This window comes from Taudactylus pleione, unplaced genomic scaffold, assembly GCF_031769625.1.
Source record: "Taudactylus pleione unplaced genomic scaffold, aTauple2 ptg000188l, whole genome shotgun sequence".
NCBI classification, from domain to species: Eukaryota; Metazoa; Chordata; class Amphibia; order Anura; family Myobatrachidae; genus Taudactylus; species Taudactylus pleione.
Window position 1 is genome coordinate 5675726 of NW_028284590.1, and position 20155 is coordinate 5695880.

At 47.5% G+C, this 20155-nt stretch overlaps 1 protein-coding gene across 3 annotated transcripts in view; it reads right to left on the reverse strand.

The window, feature by feature from the left end:
- Positions 1-20155, reverse strand: part of MCM3AP (minichromosome maintenance complex component 3 associated protein) — a 74372-nt gene that overhangs the window by 32752 nt on the left and 21465 nt on the right. For all 3 annotated transcript variants that reach the window (XM_088476391.1, XM_088476389.1, XM_088476390.1), the window contains 6 exons: positions 14586-14664; positions 14367-14499; positions 14076-14269; positions 9439-9578; positions 9052-9252; positions 8427-8695 (listed from right to left, as the gene is read on the reverse strand). In XM_088476391.1, coding sequence (XP_088332517.1) covers positions 8427-8695; positions 9052-9252; positions 9439-9578; positions 14076-14269; positions 14367-14499; positions 14586-14664 — 1016 coding nt within the window. The remainder of the gene's footprint in view (positions 1-8426; positions 8696-9051; positions 9253-9438; positions 9579-14075; positions 14270-14366; positions 14500-14585; positions 14665-20155) is intronic.

The window sequence follows — 20155 nt, forward strand, 5'->3', positions numbered from 1 at the left end:
CAAAAAAACAAAAACATCAAAACCTTGACTAGATGAATTTACAAGGTGAGCATAAGAATATGAGGAGGAAGAAACTGAAAAATAGATGACCAAGCAATACAGCAATTTAGCTCATTTTCTACCAATCAAATTTTAAACTATAGGTGAAGGGGAACACTGCGTGTGAATAAAGGGTTCCCCACAGTATTTTGGCACTTAACAATAAAAAAAGGGGATGTTTTTTGTAGTCGCCATAAGATCAATTCGTCAGAGTCCATTTGGAGGACCCTGCAGACTGGATTTTGAGGGAAGGCTCTAAATAGTTAAAGCTATTAGGGCTAACCCCCCTCCCCCCTCTAAGCCCTCCCACAAGCTGCAGCAGTTTATTTATTTATCTAACAAAGCAGAAAAAGGATATCCACAGCATGAAACATTACAGCCAACAACAAACAACCAAGCAGGGGTCGCAGTGCCCCCCATATGGACTCAGGAATTTTATGTGGAGTAAAAAAAAAAAAAAATTATTTCCTCCAATCTGGGAGACACTGCATACATTTGGGACTTCCTAAAGCAGGGGTGGGGAACCTTTTTTCTGCCGAGGGCCATTTTGATATATATAGCATTATTTGCGGGCCTGGTGCAGCCACACCCCTCCTTGTGATGTCACACGGGGGCGGGGCCACAAAGCCTGCGATTACAGCAATGCTCCAGGGAGCAGTAAGGGCAGCGGTGTGATCATCTGAAGGGTAATAAGGACGCTCCAGACGGCACTGCTGCATAGATTCTGGCTGCAGGGTGCCATTCTGCTAGATGAGGCTAGCAGAAAAAAGCTTGGAGGGCCTCACCAAATGATTCTGGGGCCTTATACGGCCCCCGGGCCTGAGGTTCCCCATCCCTGTCCTAAAGCAATCCTCAAGGGGAAGGGGGTGGGGAAGGTGTCACAAAATGTTCAAAGTGTGAAACCTGGAAAAGGGGGATGACGACTGTACAGAGGACCAAGGAGCCATCCGACATAGCTGCTCAACCAAGGCACCCAGCCGCGATGTCGAAGAAGCACTCACCACCCGCTTGGAACACACCAGGAGAGGGTCAAGCACGAAAGGGTATTAATAGCAGAAATGGTTCAGCGAGCCACAGACCACATGGAGGCCGGTCTGCCCTGCTGAAAGCAGCAGAAAAGATGAAGAGGCCGTCCGATAGTCGAACCGATGTGGCTAGAGCCACTGAGCCCGCAAATTCCGAAATTCATCCAAGAAGCACAGAGGGCTGGAAGACGGTGTAGTGCAGAGCATCGCCCAAGCAAAGTTAAAAATCAGGAGAGCTAGCAGACGGAGCTATCAGCACCAAGACCTGCTGAGCTAAAACAAGACCAACAGAACACCATCTGCCAAGTGAAGTATGCCTTCAAGACATGATGCCTTCATGACATCTCCAAGATGGGACTAGTAGAACAGAAGGCGGCTGTACATGTGGCACACACTGCAGAATTGGCAGTATGTCCGGAATTAAGACAAAACATTTCTGATACAGGCCCAAGAGGGCAGAGACGTGACCTGACAGCAGGGATAATGGAAGTGAGCTGATATGTCCACAAAAAACTGTAAGAGGAAATCAGGAAATGACTAGGGACACACCAACAGCCCACCATGCTAAACTACAAGCATAGTCCCAAAGGAACAGATAAGCGACTGAATCTAGGAAAAAGCACACAGGAGCACAGCCACCAAGTTTAGGAGCTAATCAAAAGCTCCAAAAAAAACAGCCTTAGAAAGTCAAGTAGGGCTGAAAGAATAAACGCTATATTGGGAGCCCGTAAATCTGAAGCAAACCCCCGACAGAGCCTCATGCTGGAAGATACCGACACAACCAGACCAATAAAGATGTTCAAACACAAACTGATATGGAAGTTCCGACTAATACTGCAATGTGCAACCTAGAAACTGCACAAAGGAAACTGGAATCACCTACAATCCTAAACAGCGCACCAAAGCTCCAGCGGAAACTGGAAATGGTCAGAGACTTGAATATCTGCAAATGGTAGAATCGTCAGTTAACATTGCAAGTGGAACCTGCAACTAGGAGCGCTACCACCCAAACATAATGGATGCACCACAAAGCAGGCCCGTATCTCCCAAAAAAAAAAGTCTGCATCCACTCAAAAAGTTGGAACCAAATAGAAGGGAGGATTGACCTGAATAGGTAATTTCGGCACAGGTAGTGTCTTGAACAGGAAATGTCAGCTAACAATATCTGCCCACAGTACAGACAGACAAGAACTAATCTCAAAGCGGTACCTAAACATCCTGCAGAACGCTCCAGCGAGCACCAGACAGAATCTCGACCCAAAAGTACTGATATAATGGTCCCGGAAAGGTTAGAAAAATGACACTGTCGAGCTGCATCCCAACGCATAAAGACATGGCCCAAGCGGTTGACCAGGTCAGAGGTTGTGCCTAAAAGATCAGGGAACTTAACTCTCAGGAAGCAGAACAGGAGCCCCATAACCACCAATCAAATTCAAGACCAGCCACTATGTCCCCGGACAGAACCGCAAACCCTCGCACAGTTTGGGAACCACTGCATCGGGATATAGCCGGGTGGATGAGTGGAGCTGGCACTTTAAATTTATAAGTGTGAGTGACTCCTCCCCCTATTATCCCCCAGAAGAGAATGGAGCCCGAGGAGACGGAACATAATCATAAGATACAACTGAGGAGAAGGAGTCAAACAAGAAGATGGCCAAGACGAAAAGAACATACATAACAAGAAAACATTCAACAGGTGTACAAAACAGAATATAATGGCAGGTAAAGCAGTGCTGGCGGGCGTCCAGTGTCCCCTGTTGGAATCTGAGTAAGGGATTTTACTGGCAAGTACCAAAATCCTATTTTCTCCTTCATCTACCAGGGGACACTGGAGATCAATACACTGGGAACGTCCCAAAGTTTTCCCCTTGGGTGGGAGAGCCCTGAGAAACCTGCAAAGCCCTGCGACCGAAGCTAGATTACGAGGTCGCAAAGGTATCAAACCGATAGAAATTAACAAAACGTATGTATCGTAGACCAGTTGGCCACACAGCATAGCTGGGAAGCAGAAGCGCCCCGACGAGCAGCCCAGGAGGCTCCCACGGAACAAGTGGAATGGGCAGAAATAGTGACTGGAGGAGACTGGCCACCAGAAATGTAGGCCTGTTGAATGACTAGCCAAATACATCCGACTAACGTCTGCTTAGAAGCAGGCCAATCTTGTTTGGAAGCATAATAAAAGAACAAACAAGGCCTCCATAAGGCAGTAGTACACCCCTGAACGACGTCTAGGGTGAGAGTGAAGATTGAGAAGTATCAGACAACACTGGAACAACAATCGGCTGATTGATGTGAAAAGCAGGAACCACTTTCGGAAAAAGTATGCCTTAGTACAGAGTTCTACACGATCATCGTGAAAAATGAGATAAGGAAGCCAACAAGAGAGCTCCTAATTCAGGAACCCTCCTGAAGCCAGAGCCAAAAGGAGAACTGTCTTCAAAGTAAGAAGCTTAAGGTCCACATCCTCTAAAAGGTTAAAAACTGGAAGATTGGAGAAAAGTTAGTACTGAGTTAAGATCCCACGGGGCTGTAGGTGGGATAAAGGGAGGCTGAATACGAAGTACCCCTTGTAAAAAGGGTCAACCTGCGGCATTAAGGCAAGACGACGCTGAAAAAAAGATAGACAATGCCAATACCTGAACCTTCAAAGTACCAAGGCGCAACACGGCCTCCAACCCCGACTGAAGGAAAAAGAAGGAGTCGGGAAATCCGAAAGGCAGTAGTGTGAAGCCTCCGTTGTTCACACCAGGCTACATAGGCACACCAGATATGGTGATATTGAGCTGAATTGATCGGTTTACAAGCATGGAGCATGGTAGGGATCACAGTATCCGGAACAACAATGAGTCTTAAGATAGTGGACTCAACAACCACGCTGTCAAATGCAGCCGCTGTAAGTCTGGGTAAAGGCAAGAGCCCTGAATTAGAAGATTTGACCGAAGAGGCAACGGCCAGGGATCCTCTATGAGGAGCTGCTGAAGATCCGAGAACGAAGCTCTCCGTGGTCAGTTCGGAGCCACAAGGATGACTGTTGCAGTTTCCCTCTCGATCTGCTTGAGAACCCGTGGAAGAAGAGGAAAGGGGGGTGGGGGGAGAGGTGCAAGGAACTATCAGAGAGTTGATTGCCTCCGCATTCAGGTCTCTAGTTCTGGAACAATATCTGGGTACCGGATGGTTGTGTTTGGAGGCCATGAGATCTACTTCTGGCATACCCCACTTCCGTGCTAGCTGATGGAATACTTCGGGTGAAGAGTCCATTCTCTGGGATGGATGTCCTGACGACTGAGGTAGTCGGCCTCCCAATTTCAACTCCCGGAATAAACACTGCTGATATTGCCACCCATTGAGGAATACGATTTACCTCTCGCATGACCATGCGACTGCGAGACCCTCCTTGATGATTTATTTATGCGACGGCTGTCGCGTTGTCCAATTGGACATGTACCGGTTGACCATTTAGCAGAGGAGCTGCTTTCCGAAGGGCATTGAAAATTGCTTTGAGTTCCAGGACGTTTATTGGTAAACTCGACTCCTGTCGAGACCAACAGCCCTGGAAGTTATGGTCCCAAACCATCGCTCCCCCAACTTCTGAGACTGGTATCCATTGTCAGAATGATCCAATTCTAGATGCCGAACAGTCGACCCGCAGTGAGGTGGTCAAGCCGAATCCACCAAAGACGGGAGATTTGTGCCCGAGGTGACAACCGTACCAGGTGGTGCATATGAAGATGTGATCCGGACCACTGAGTCAGGAGATTCAACTGGAATGAACGAGAATGAAATATTCCAAACTGAAGAGCCTCGAAAGCTGCCACCATCTTCCGTAGAAGACGAACGCACAAGTGAATGGACACCTGCTTTGGCTTGAGAACCAGTAGGACAAGCTGACAAATCACATGAGCCTTGTCCACCGGGAGGAAGATCCGAAGAGCAGCCGTATCCAAGATCATCCCCAGAAATTGAAGGCATTGAGATGGAATCAGACTGGACTTCTGAAAGTTGATTATCCATCCATGATGGATAAGAACCTGATGTGTCAAAGCTACATGGTCGTAGAGAATATGACCAGAAGGAGCCTTGATGAGGAGGTCGTCCAGATAGGGAACGACAGTGACCTCCAACGATCGCAGATGAGCGATCACTACTGACAATACCTTGGTAAAGATCCGAGGTGCCGATGTCAGACTGAAGGGAAAAGCCTGAAACTGAAAGTGTTCCTCTTTGATAGCAAATAGAAGAAACTCCTGATGTGGTTTCCAAATTGGGACATGTAGATAGTATCCATGGATATCAAGGGTGCTTAAGAACTCCCCCTGTTCCAGACCCGCAATCACCAAGTGATGACACCATCTGTAAAACGCCAGATAAAGATTTACCGATTTCAGATTCAATATAGGCCTGACAGAGCAGTCTGGTTTCGGAACTACAAAAAGATTGTAGTAAAAACCCAGACAACGTTGATGGGCTGGAAAAGGTACAAGAACTTCAGAATCCACAAGCTTCTGGATTGCTTGCAAAACCACCCTCTGTTTTGCTAGGAGACGGGAAGACCTGTGGTGAAAAAACGATGTTGAGGGGGGCTGCAAATTTTATCTTGTTACCCCAGAGACACCAGATAGCGAATCCAAACTGATGAACTGGTCTGAAACCAAGCATCCTTGAATCGCAAAAGGCGAGCCCCCACCTTGGAGTCTCCAAGGTGGGCCTGGAGCAAGTCACGTGGAAGGTTTGTCAGCAGGCTTTGGATCTGGATGGCAGGTTGCACCAGACTGCCGACCTCTGCCCCTACCTCCACGGGAAACCAAGGAGGCACCGCGTGAACGACCTCGATAGGAATTAGGAGCCCTAAAGGAAAGAAAAGAAGGACCGGCATGAGGGCGACGCTACACAGGAGCAGTAGAGGGCAAAAAAGTAGACTTACCCACCTGTAGCCTGGGAGATCCATTTCTCCAATTCTGGTCCAAAAAGGATATGCCCAGTAAAAAAATAAAATAAAAATAAAGGTCTTCCACGGCTTTCTTGGAGTCAGCATCCGCTAGACAGTATCACAGCCATAGAGCTCTGCGGGCAGCAATAGCAGACGCAGAGATCCTGGATCTGACCTATGTCCTTAGATGTCTCATCAAGGTATACAGTAGACTCACGAATGTGTTCAGCTAGAACGATAAGTTCGGATCTAGACACTCCCGTTTCAAGTCCATTACCAACTCCTCCACCCATCTTACCACAACTTTGTTGACCCAAGAGCCAAACAAAGCAGGACGAAGCAAAGCATTCCTGCCGCAGAGTATATGGATTTTAGGTAGGATTCTAACTAAGGGCTGTAGCCAGAGGGAAAGGTAATGTGGTCTTTTTGGAGAGTCAAGAGACCGATAAATCTACTGGAGGAAGAGCTTCCCAATTTTCATTTACTGACTTTGGAAACAGGTAAACGGACAAAAACCGCTTGGGCACCTGAAATTTTTGTCAGGATACTGCCAAACTGTAGATAATTGTGCGTTTAATTCCTGTGAAAAAGTCTGCAACTCACCTGCCTCCTATTCCTGTGAAAGAGGCTCTGCGTCAGAGTTGTCCGACTGGAGGACCACCGGGAGAAGCCTCTTCTTTGAAGGTTGAGCAGATGCACTGACCCTAGAAGAAGAGGGAGGAGAACCCATGCATTGAACCAAACCCTCAACAGAATGGGTTAGGTCTCCCGCCCAGCCTGGCTCTTTGTCTGAGGCTAAAACATGGGGCTGGTTCCTAGCAGATTCCCTATCTCTGCGTGCAGCGGCCATTTCTGCGGATAGATTAGCCATAACCCCCACTAAATTGGAAATCCAAGGCGGTGCAAAAGCTGAATCTGAAACCTCAAACAGTCGCCCCTGAATGACAAGTATCACATAGGGCCGTTCCATCAGCACTTGCCTGGGATAGCTTTGAATTAGAGCAAGCAAAAACATTTTGAGATGCTTTTGCAGCTGTCCCTCTACCTGTCATGATGTAGTGGACAGATATGCGCACACACACACAGACAGACCGAACAGAGGAAACTCACACTCAGAGGAAGAGAGGAGTCACTATATCCCTCCCTAATGTATAAACCCCCTCAGTCAACAGCCCAAAAGGACACCCCATTGTACTCACAACCTGAACAGGAAGAGTGTTAAGAGTTATCTGCCACAGCCCCTTACAAGATGCTGTTAGCAATAAGGCTGCTGTCTTTCCTATAATAAACGCCTGATATCCTGCAAGATGGAGCTGAAGAGAGAGATGAGGGGCTGTTCTGGCACCACCCTCCTCCCCCCCGGCCGAGGAAACCAATAATGCGCTGCCTAGGCATCTGACACACTGCCGAGGTGCGCTGTGGAGGCTTTGCCCACTTGAACTCCGCCCCTCTTGCACTGGCGGCAGAATCTGGCTTCCCTCTAGTAACGGCCGTGCCGGAGCTTACTCCCATGCTTGCTGATAATCATCTGTCAGCTAAGCGCTGTTAGAATGATCAGCACAGCTAACAGCCAACCCCCCCCCCCCCAGTCTATGCGGTGTCTGCTGCAGCGGTGTGACACCCGCTGTATGTATTCCGGAAGCTCTTTACTAAGCTCTCTGCAGAACAGCAGCAGCCCAAAAGGAGAGGAGGGGAGAGGGAAGTAGAGAAGAACCGCAGGCTAAATTCATCTACCAGTCTCCTGCTAATCAGGAGAAGAGGTATGTATTATTATTATAATAGGCTGTGGCATGTCCCTTCCAAAAGCTAGTGTCATGGTGCCTGGGACCTGGACACTCACTCTAGATTAGTGGCGACGGGTTCCCCTGAAGTGTCCATGCAGCAGGCTGACAGATGCAGCTCACTGTCAGCCTGTCCTCAATGCTTGTGGGAAGCTGTAAATGGAATATAAAAATTACTAAGTGTGGGCTGAGCTCAGTCCAAAGTGACCGGCTCCCCTGGACACAATACTTAAACTGGGGCTTCTGGGGGATAGAGGGGGAGGACTCACTCACACTTATAAATTTAAAGTGCCAGCTCCACTCATCCACCAGTCTATACCCCAGTGTATTGATCTCCAGTGTCCCTTGGTGGATGAAGGAGAAAGGGTCCCGTCAGACTAGACCACTTCCCGAATCTGAAACAGTATCACTAGTAAGGGAGAGTACAGTGCAAAAAACCCACCTACAGCAGGTGAAAGAGGCTGGTCAAGAAGTAGGACATGGAAAGGTGCAATTTCACTGCGTTAGGAGAACGGAAAGGAAAGTTCATTGTATTTTCAGAACTGGATTATATTGCTGTAGGGCTTTTCCTCTCTGGTAATATTAGCAGAAAGTTACTGGAGGTCCCTCAATTCCTATTTTTTATCATTTTTGATACTTGTGGTAATATCTTACCTGAGAACATCTCCCTTGTTGAGGTTGAGTAAGACACTGTATCCCCTGAATTCTGGCTCACAAGTGCCCGTCTCCCCACGATTATGCAGGTCCTGATACATCTCCTTCAGGCTCTGCAGACACTTTGTCAAGTTCTCATTGTTGATTTTCGGATCGAATGAGCGCAATGGCTCCTCGCACAACTCATAAGAACAGTGGATGTGAAATCGCGTACACTTCTCCATCAGAGATACGGTATAGTGATCACTTAAGTGCTGTTGTGTGATATCCTGGCAAGAGAAAGGAAACCTCAGATGAATCAAGGTTACAATAAGAAGTGTTACCACATTATTGTTTGTTTATATATAGGTCATTCATATCGATCCCTGAGCTATTGGAGCTTACAGTTTATAATTCCCTAACATACAAAGGCACACACACACGTTCATTTTGTCAGAATCCAATTAACCGACCAGTATGTATATATTAATACACATGGGATTACTGTAATCCAGATCAGTGCTACTATTCCCAAATATTAACTCATGACAATAAAAACTATTTCTGGAATTTCATCCTACACATCAAGCTTCTCTTAATACATATGGAATCGAACAACCTTCCAAAGTCTACAGCTGGTTCTCACCTTCCGGATCCCACGTGTCCGATTCCAAACAAAGTCATACCAGTCTCGGTAGTTTGCCTCCTCCCCCTGATCCATGATATGGGTCACCAGATAGTCCATGGTCATACACAGGACTGGCAGAGGACGTAATTCATGAGGCAGTGGCTCTTCCTGATCCGCTGAAGAACGACTATATTCTTTAATGGCAGCTGCATGGTTCAGCTAGGAAAACCAGAAATAGTATCAGTACATCAGTTCAAATGACGGATAATGTCAATTTTGTCAGCCAAATGGCAATATAATTCATAGAATGCATATTCTGCAGCACCATGCTCTTCCATGTAGGGACTGCACACACATTATGTCAGAAGGAAGGTCTTAATCTTACGATTTCTCAGACGGTTGTACCTGGTCAATTCCTGGGAAGCACTCATAGATACTGAGCTGTTTGCGCGTCTCCCTCATGTATCTCTCCTTTTCGGGGCACATGTCAGGGCATGTCCCTACAAACAGTTTGGCTTGCTCCAACTCCGTCCGCTTCACTCGGGCTAGAAAAAGGTGAGAGAAATAGTGCAAGATGGTGTCAAACAAATATAAAGTACCTGCCTATGGGGGAGATGTATCAAACTGCTAAAGAGGACAGGTGGAGATGTTGAACAACAGCAACCAATCAGATTCTACCTTTCATTTTACATAATAAATGATAGCGAGAAGCTGATTGGGTGCTATGGGTGACTTCTCAATTTGTCCTCTTTAGAAGGTATGATACATCTCCCCCAGTTTTTTAAAACAGATCGGTTCCTTGAGGACGTGCTGTGTGTGTTTTGTGTCCGTAGCAGCCAAATCACCGCCGGCAGCGTCTCCCCAGTCAATCACTGCCAGCAGCGATTGATTTGGGAGACGCTGCCGGCAGTGATTGGCTGCTGCGCACATAGCGCACACAGCACCTCCTGCAGGCGTGCTCTCTCAGCTAATCGCTGCCTGAAGCGACTCTCACCCAATTGCCGCCGGCAGCATGTCATCCATGACTGACCAGAGACCACCTCTGAGCACCTCCTTACCTCCCTGCCCGTCAGCGTACTCAGTCCTTCCCGACATCTGCGCCGGCAGAACTCCCTTGGTTGGGGGCAGCAGCGCTGCCTGCGCTCCGTCCCAGCTCACTACATGCAGGAGGCCACCCGGAGGAAGGAGGTAACAGTCCCAACTGCCATCTCTTAACCCCTTCCTCACCCAGTGCTGCCCCAGCTGAATCCTGACTCCCTCTCCTAACCCCCAGTACTGCACCAGCTGCTACCCTGGCCCCCCTCCCTACCCACAGCAATGGAGTAGGGCCCCAATTTTTAAAAGTGAAGGGTCCCTAGGACCCACATTTTTTTTTCGCTCAGCACGATCACTGCATGTAGCTTGCTCCCCAATACAATAAACACTGGAAGAAGGAGGGATTTGAAGAGTAGAACTAACTGGTGAAAACATCCCTTTTGCTATGAGGAAGTGCTAACTTATAGCAGCAGGTAAAGGTTCAAAAAGGACAAGGGAATACATGTAATAGGCTCCAATTTGCTGGAACTGGAGTAATTCCAGCAATAAAGCCGCTAATTTTAAAGTGGAAATTTGGCTTAGAGGCAAAACTAGGTTGGTTTTACCTTAAAATAAATTCCGATACATCTTTGTGTTACTCTCAGCTGCCACACACCCTGCCTCTGCGGAGAGGACTCCACACACAAGCTCACAATCAGTCTTTAAAGTTCCGCTGTTGATAAAGGGGCTATTCTGCTGCGTAGCCCTCTCTTCTGCTTAGGGCTCCTCTTCCCCAGCCTCCACAATACCTCTCACTTCAGCCACACTGCTTGAATCGACAGTGAACCCCCCTTTGGCTGCTCTTTATATAAGGGAATACTTCCTCACTACAGTATCAACCTCTGAGGCTCTTCATCAGATTGAATAGGATTGCGCTGATTGGTCATAGTGTGGAAACCATTGGATTAAGCGAATTAAAAAAAAATAATAATAGGTAAACAAGGGATGTATGGGGGAGTGTTATGTTTAGCGAGGGGACTCTATGGGGTTTTTCTTTCTTCTCTTAAAATAAATGGCCTGTTTCCAGCAAACACGCTGGAATGCCACACAATCGCCGAACGGTTGCCTAGTTAGCGTTAAAGTCGCAACCTATTACATTCTCCCCCCAGAAAAAAAGCAAATGATTGGAAAAGAAAAGCTTGAGCCCAGGACAAACAAGCAAATTACTGCAAGTTGTTTTTTGTTATTCTCCTTGTCGTTCCTTAAATAAAAAATCAGCAATTTTCTGGTTACATTATTGCCAATCAAGGTGATGGAAAAGGGAGACAGAGAACAGCAAACATTTTTTTTACAGATCTATAAAACTTAAGTGCAGCAGGGACAGTATAGAGCTAGTTCTAAAGTTAAGGCCCACCTTCGTGCAAGCTGGCTATAAGAGACATCCCAGTATAATGGCATCAGGCCTACAACAGTGCAACCTTGCTATCATAAAGACTTCAATAAGCAATTTAGAAAGAAATTCCGTAGGTAGTGACCTCTAAGAATTTCGACGCATGCAGCTGCAAAAATAGACCCTCGTCTTCTACTGCTGGCTTGGGGAGGTTAGATCATAGATACGCTTTCCCCTCCCACGATTTGGGAAATTATCTTATCCAGTTCAGTATCAAACGAGAGTATGAAAGAGGCTCTCAAGTCCAAAGTCAGAAAACACAGGCCCTCATTCAGACCCGCTTGCAAGCGGCTCGATGGTTGTGCATTGCGTGCGCAAGCCCCGTAGCGAGTGAGAAATTCAATCGCTCTGGGGCTCGCTACAAACGGGACGGCTGTCGATGTTGATCGACAGCTCGCCCCGTTTTGCAGGCGCTGGACAAACGGAGGCGTTCCGTCTATTAGAGCTGGAAGCTCACTGGGGCTTGTGGCAGACGAGACCCTACCACAAGGGTCTCGTCGCAAGAACGATGGTCGTGACCATCACCTGGCCGCTAGCAAAAGCTGTGGGTGGTCACCCACAGCTTAGCGAGCGGCCAGGAGGCCGGCTTTTTGCGAGCGGCACTGAATGAGGGCCACAGTGTGATGAAAATGCTGCACCTTAAATCCAAGCCTACAGGAGCACCTTATCAATGGAAGCTTTCCACAGATACTCAGAAGCCTCACAAATGATCCACTACAGTTAACAGAAACTTGATAACCATGGCAACTTTCCAAAGATTACTTTAAAAGGAAAATACCCTCAGTTATGGCTGCGAGCAGAAGAAGTTTACGTCCAAAATATGGCGACTCTGGCTACAAAAATATTACATTTGTAGAACTTAAAGTATGGACCGATGATCAGGAAGCAATTTTGCATAACTGCTCCACAGAGGAATTGTTTTGCATTGTAGAAGAGGTGCTCCTCCATCTGGTAAAATGAGCCACCAGACGATCAGGAAAAAATATAAGCTTGCAGGACTTTTGTGGTGATCCATCTGGCCACCAACTGATTTATCGCTGGTCAAACTAGATTGTGTGTGTCATAGAGAAGCAAGAGGCTATCAGTCTTGGGGAATAAAGCAGATCTATCCACAGTGCAGACACTGTCAAGAAGTCCAAGACAGTCTCCACTGCCAGTAGCCATGTCTTGAACCATAGCTGGAATCACAATCTCCCTGTTTAGGTGAAACTGTAAAATAAATTCTGTTTGAAATGAACGTCTAGAGCTCAGAACTGACCTGTCTTGAATAATAACCATAAACAGTGATCTACAAGAAAGAGTCCCCAACTCTAAAACCAGTCTGGCAGAAGAAATGCAAGGAGGACACCTTCCAGGTAAAAAAAAAATTCAGAAGCGCCGGATCCAAAAGCTAGAAAGGTGGCTACTGTGAAGTGTTAAAAGGACCAAATTGTCCCAATGAGCAACCAGGGGAGTAAAAAGGTGGTTGGATATGGAGCATATCCTGAAAAAAAAAATTGAAATTCAAGGATGGCAGGCAACTTGCATTGAACAAATATGGAAATGTATGAAACTTGTACCCTTGGGGAGGAGAGCACCCTCTACACCTCATGATTATCCATTGACCTGCAGACTGAATGCCAGAGAAATGGAGATGGTCTTAGACAGGCAAGAATAGAAGGATGCACCTTAGGGGGAGAATTCCATTTGAATGCATCTCATTAGGGAGAGGATAAAAAGACTGTATGCAACTTCACTAAGCAGGTCCTCAAACTGAGCAGAAGAATGGAAAGAACGTTTTTATTTATATTTCTACTCAAACACTGAACTGTTCAGATACTCAGAATACTCATTATTTTTCAACTTGTGTCTGCCAGGCAATAAAGTTCAAATATCTACCACTCCCAGCTCCCTGAAGCAGCCCTGTTGGGACATGAAGAAACCTTAGGAACGCAGCATCCAAATGATCCTCACCAAGGAAGCAAATACTTGAACCAGTCCAAGAGCCTAGTCAGTTGCAGAGGGGGAGTTCTGGAAGAAGAGGCTCAGAGGAATAAAAGATGGCTGCCCTAGGAGAGGCAGGGGAGAGTTCCTGCTAATCTCCCTAGGGAATACAGTGAGCTCCACAATAGCCAGAGGCAGACACATGGACTAGGCTTGTTCCACCCTCTGAGTGAGCACACTCCACAAGCAGTCTTCGAAGCAGCCAACTCCAGCAGTTCGAAGAGGGCTGCTTTGTCCCCTATGATGGGCTTGCCCATGATGTCTCATCATGGAGTAGATGCTCAAGTGACCCAAGTCCCAGCACTGAGGGATGGCTGCCATCCAAATTACAGCAAACTTCAATAAACTGTGCTTAGTGCGGGGCTGCTATGGACTGGCAGCTACCTCCTGACCCCCCCACTTCTAGCACCAAGGTCCCTGCCCCCAATTCTCAAGGCCTATATTACACAGTGCCAAGAAATGAGCAAGTATTTATTTTTACACAATGCACTCTATGAATTATGTTTAAAAGTATTCCCACTGTTTATAGCTTCCATTAAATTAATGTATGGTTGATCTCATGACCATTAGACAAGAATATTGAAAGAGTAGACACCTTGTCGCAACAGCTTGTCCCTCTGGTCTAGAAGACGATACTTCTCTTCTGACGTTTCAGCCACTATACCAACAAGATACATTAGCGAAGGTTTCTGGAATGACCCTGTGGTGTCAGTGGAAAGTGCCGGGGCATCTGGACTGTCAACATCAAACTGAAGACTTCTGGAAGACACAGATTTCTGGTTGGAGGTTCTATGGAGTCAAAATAAAAAAAACACAGACCAAATAATTTAGTATACAATAGTTTACAGTCCAATATACCAAAATATCCCTGTATGATCACACTCACCCCTTCAGTCCCGGATTCAGAGAACTGCGTAAAGGGGAGGACATGGAGCTGGCTTCCTCCTCAGCCTGCCTTTGTTGCTGCTCTTTTATCGGTTTTCCTTTCTTGGAGAGTAAAGTTTCCTTCTTTGCTGGACCTGAAAAAGTGAGAACATTCGTACATATTTTGTCACACCAACACGGATATTCTACCCAAAACAAAAATCACAACAGTCACACTCACTGAGTTTCTTCCGTTGCCAAAATATGGACACGTCCCTGTGCAGTCTCCTCCCTGCTTTCTTGGCAGCAGCAGCAGAGTTCTGAATAAAGAACAAAAAAAACAATCATGATGAATTAGAGAAAGGCTGGTTAAGTGAGTTTTATTTATTCACTTTTAAGATGTCCATACACATACTATTTTAACCGAACTGACCAGTCACTGTACAATTTCAGCTCATCATACCCAGAGTCCAGTCCTACTGAATTGGATTTATTCTGTTATGATGGAAAAAAAAGATTTGTGTCTTACCTGGTTAAATCCTTTTCTTCGAATTCCAAAGGGGACACAGGGACAACGCGGGGTATAGGGCTGTGCAGAAGCACCAAACAGATATTTTTCTGAGCAGCCCAGCCACCTCCTCCCCTATACCCTGCCCCCAGCACCAGGCAGGCCAGTTAAGCTAGCAAGCCGATTGCAGGAGCGAGAAAGGAGACACAGATCCAAAACACACAGCAGAGCTCAACATGGGAGCCAGAAAAAAAAAAACCACACACCTCCGCAAGCCAGGTGCATCAGGGTGGGTGCTCCGTGTCCCCTATGGAATTCAAAGAAAAAGACTTTACCAAGACAAATCTCCTTTTCTTACTCATAACCAAAGGGGACATGGGGACAACGCTGGGGACATCCCAAAAGCAATTCCTTTACGGGAGTAGCACTGGAGAACCCTCTGCCCAAATCCCGCATCCGAAGGTGCTAAAGGAATAGGAATGGATAAACGTGTGGACAGAAGACCACATAGCTGCCCTGTAAAGCTGCTCTGCCGAGGCACCCCGGAGAGCTGCCCAAGAAGTACCTACTGACCTGGTGGAATGAGCCGTCACTACGGCCGGAGCAGGGAAGTCTGCCACCGCGTACGCATGGCGGATGGTCAAAGGGAGCCAGTGAGCCAAGGTCTGCTTTGTAGCTGGCTAGCCCAGTTTGTGAAAGCCATAAAGCACAAAAAGAGAAATCAGACTTATGGATATCCCTAGTGCAGCCAACATAGATCCGGATCGCCCTCCCCACATCCAAAGAGGCCTCCTCCAGAGAAGAATCAGGCGATTGAAAAGCCGGAACCACAATCTCCTGGTTGATGTGGGACAGAAAAACTACCTTCGAAAGGTAGCCTAACAGTGTCTGAAGAACTGGCCGGTCCGAGTGAGACACCAGAGACCGAGAGCAACACGACAGCGCACTCAAGTCTATCAGGCCAACGCTATGGCAAGAAAGGAACAGTTTTCCACATGACCAACGAATGTCTACCGACAAAGGGGGCCTGCACATGGAGAACTCCCTAACAGAAAGTTCTGATGCCAGGCAACTACGCAGTCCATCTTTGAAATAGTACTGCAAGGGCAGAAACCTGAACCTTCAAGGACGAAAGGCAGAGACCCAAATCCAGGCCCGCCTGCAGGAAAGAGAAAACCTGGGAGAGATGAAAGGGACCTAGGGTTAAGGCCCCTGGTCTAACGCCAAGAGAAATAAATCCTTCAAACCCGGTGATAAAATCTAGTTGACGCGGGTTTGCGGGCACGGAGCATGATACGAAGGACCGACCTGGAAAAACACTTGGCCCTCAAAGGAGAGACGGGCCAGATCCGGATGGAAGCACGGGCCTGAAACAGGAGACCTGGACAGAGCCAGAAAGACCTCTTGGAGCTCCAGAATGATGATCGGAAGGTGACTCGAACAGTCCACCAACCCTGAACTGCTGGCAGGTTGCAGCCACCGACCCAGTCAAACTTGTGTCAGTGGTAAGGACACAATCTTGAATCCAGGAGGGGCGGCTCTTGATCAAGTTGGACCTCTTGAGCCACCACAAGAGGGAGAGCCGTACCTCCCGAGAGAGGATGATGGTTTGCGACCTGTTCTGGAGATCAGAACCGTTCCATTTGGTCAGAACTTTCCTCTGAAGTGGTTGGTTGGGAGTAAAACTGGTCATCAATTGTGGCTGGGAAGAACTGCGCACTAAGGGCCAATTGGTATTGTGCGGATCGTGCTGCATGTATATAAAAAGGTTGTCCTCCTTTAACACAAATAAACAATAATACTGCGCACTGCTCCTTTAATTTTTTAAGTGTGAACTAACAACTTTGTGAATGAGTTGGCTAGCTATGATATCTTGCTTTGTATCCTTATGATGTAAGTATGGGTAGGTTTTTGTGAATTACTGGTAGTGAGCAAATGGTAAATAAACAAGGATTCAATATAGGGTATGGTAAAAAAAAAAAAAAAGTAGTTCTTTTATGATCTATTTTCAGTAAAGTACATGTGATCATAGACTGGATGGTGTTCAGAGCCAATCTTAAGGTCTTATACCAATCTAATGAATATGAAAGTCAATGCAAAAAGACAATTAAGAAAAATGAAGCAAAATATAGTAAAAAGGAAAAATAGTCAATGATAAATGATAGTCAATTCCAGGTGAGGATCACACGGTGTCTCGTGGTCCCCTTGTCCAAATTTATGCTGCCAGTATGTACTGATGTGGTAATGATGCCCAGGTTAACCTTCTGGGTGAAAGGGGTTGGGTGTTGGGGTGTACAACAAGGGGCCCCGGACTGTGCTATCCAACAGGACTGATCGAGCGGCGGTGTCCCTCTGCAGAGTCACGCACCTGGGGAGGGAGTCGCTCCGGTTCAGGTTTGTGAAACTGTCGGGCACTCTCTCCACACTACAGAGACACCTTGCCTTCACTGCTGTAAGCGACGTCCTCACTCATCCTGTGATTGCCCTCTCTGCTCAGTGGTCTCCTCAGTCTCTGCGCCGACCTGGTGACTGCTGCGGTCCTCTGCCTGCTGTTCATTTCCAGTCACGTGACCGGGGCGACAGGTGGTAATGCATGATCACAATGGGTGACTGTTAAGTGCAGAATGTACAGTTAGTGTGTTAAAGATGCCTCCAACGCGTTTCTGCCCTCGTAGGGCCTTCCTCTGGGAGATGCTTCACCATGTCGAAGGTGGAGACCAGTAAACTTAGGATCCGCATGTAGTAGTGAATGGACACGTAAGTGGTAATGCAAGAATATCCGCACCTTTCCAAAAGTTCCTGAATCTTGTCCGCCGGAAGGAAGACTCTCTGAACAGTTGAATCCAGTAGGACCCCCAGGTGGAGCATCTGCTGGGACGGAGTTAAGGAGGACTTTTGCCAATTGATAATCCACCCGTGAGATTGGAGCAGATCTATCGCCAGACGAAGTTGTTCCTTGAGGACATCTGGAGACTGGGCCAGGATAAGATGATCGTACAGGTAAGGGAGAATCCTGATCCTTCTGCGCTGTTGAAGAGCCGCCATGACTTTCCTGAAGAAACAAGAAGCCGTGGAAAGACCAAATGGCAAAGCTCAAAACAATTAATGGTCCAAACCAGAAGAAGCACTGGTGACTGAACCGGAAAGAAACATTTAAGTAAGCATTCTGAATGTCCAGGGAGGCCATGAAATCCACCGGTTCCATCCCCATATTAATAAAACGTAGAGATTCCATGCGAAACTTGGGTTCCCACAAGAAGTGGTTGAGAGCCTTCAGGTTGAGTATTGGCTGAAAAGATTTGTTCAGCTTCTGAACAAAGAAGAGGTTGGTATAGAAACCCGTGCCTCTCTGAGCCCGGGGTACCAGAACAATTACTTTGGAGGCCAAATGGGAGTGAATAGACTTCCAAGCAGTGCTTTTGCTTTTCCTGGATCCGCTGGAAGGCTTGGTGGTGGAACGTCTGGAAGCCCAGGGCTGTTTGCTTCGGGGCTTGGAGCCCTTGGAGTAAGAACCCTGGGACCTGGAGAAAGACTGGCTCCTCGCCTTTCCTTGCGAACGAAAGAAGCAAAAAGTAAATGCTCATGACTTAGGGGCCGCCGCAGAAGGCAGAAAATCCATCTTGGATGCCGCCACCGTGGCAATAACCTTGTCCACTAACGGACCAAAGAGAATGTCCCCAGAGCGAGGAAGAGCCTCCAGAGCCTTTTTAGAATCTAAATCAGCGTGCCAGGAACGAAACCAGAGGGCTATACTAGCCGCGACTGAGGAAGCTGACACTTTGGAGCTCAGGATAATTGTGTCAAGGGCCGCCTCATCCACATAGGAAGCCACCTCCTAAATATGCGCCACTAGGGACAATAACTGGTTCCCGGGAATACCAAAGGAGAGGCCCTCTTCTAGGGTGTCCGTCCAACTGCCGATGGCCTTAGCCACCCAAGCGGAGGCCATAGCTGGACGTGCAATAGCACCTGCATGGGAATAAATAGCCTTAACGAAGATTTCCAACTTCCTATCCGTCAGATCCTTAAGGGAAGCTGTATTAGGGATAGGAAGGGTAGAGTTCTTAACTAGGCAGGCAATATGCGCGTTGACCGGGGAGGAGACTCATTTGTGTCGCTGCTCGGCAGGGAGCGGATAAAAGGTTGCAATGCGCTTGGAGACCTGAAAGTCTATTAGGAATGGTCCAAGCCTCCGCTAAGAGATACTTCAGCTGTTCTGACTGGATTTCTACCGGAACCAGCTTTTGCCACTTGAAAACTGGAGTCTTTGATCTAGGGGCAGCTCCTCACCCTCAATTTGAAGAACCAGCTTAACTTAACAATCAAGGCTGCTACATCCACATGAGATGAGGATTCCTCCTGGACAGAGGAGGCCTCCCAATCTAAATTAACGGACCCGATCTCCTCCTGGTCTGAGGAAACCCATGAGTCCGAAGCATAAGTCGATCGAGGGGTAGTACCTTCCCGCCGGGATGGTCCGGGTTTGGAAGTACGTTCCTTATACAGCATTTGTTTGAAACAGGCGGACACCTGCGCCAAACCGTGAACTGACTGGGAGAAGGAACTCATCCATGGTGGTCACAAAGCAGGTGGCATCAGATGAGACAATAGCAAGGCGGCAGGGTGGGGCCCACTCGGAGAGAGGGTTGTCAAACTGTCAACAAGCTGCGTCACTACCTGTGACAGGGAGGAAGCCCAAGTCGGCTCCTGGATGGAGGCTGTGGATGGGACAGAAACCATCCTAGACTGGATCCCACACACGAAGTTGTAGCAACAGATGTGTGCAACAAAGGAAAGGTGCAATGAATATAAGGCCACACAAGTTTTAAAGGGGAGGGCATAGTGAACCACTCAGCCTGTTAATACAAGGGTTAATTGCCAGAGAGACTGAACAGTGTTAAACAGGACAGACAAATGACAGGCAAAAGGATTGAAAAGAAAATACCTTTCTAAAAAGAACAAGCACACAGTACATTCAATGCAATAAAGTTATAGTGGGCAGTGAGTGCTCAACAGTCCAAGCCCCAGTCGGTATGCAGAGAGACCAAGCCCAGCTCTCCAGAGATTTAGCTGCAGCCGGCTGATGCACTGAAAATGGCCACTCAGCGTCTTTGTAGGAAGGAGAGGAGAAGGAACAACCCACTGGCGGGAAGCCTCCAAGGGAACATACCAGGGGCCGGAGGAGGAGCTAACGGAGAGAGGCCACCATTCCCTTCTGACATGGAACCCCCCCAGGGCAAATGACCGCCGCTATGCAGTGGCCCGTTACCGCTTATGCCCTGGTGGTCTGGCAGGGTACGGGC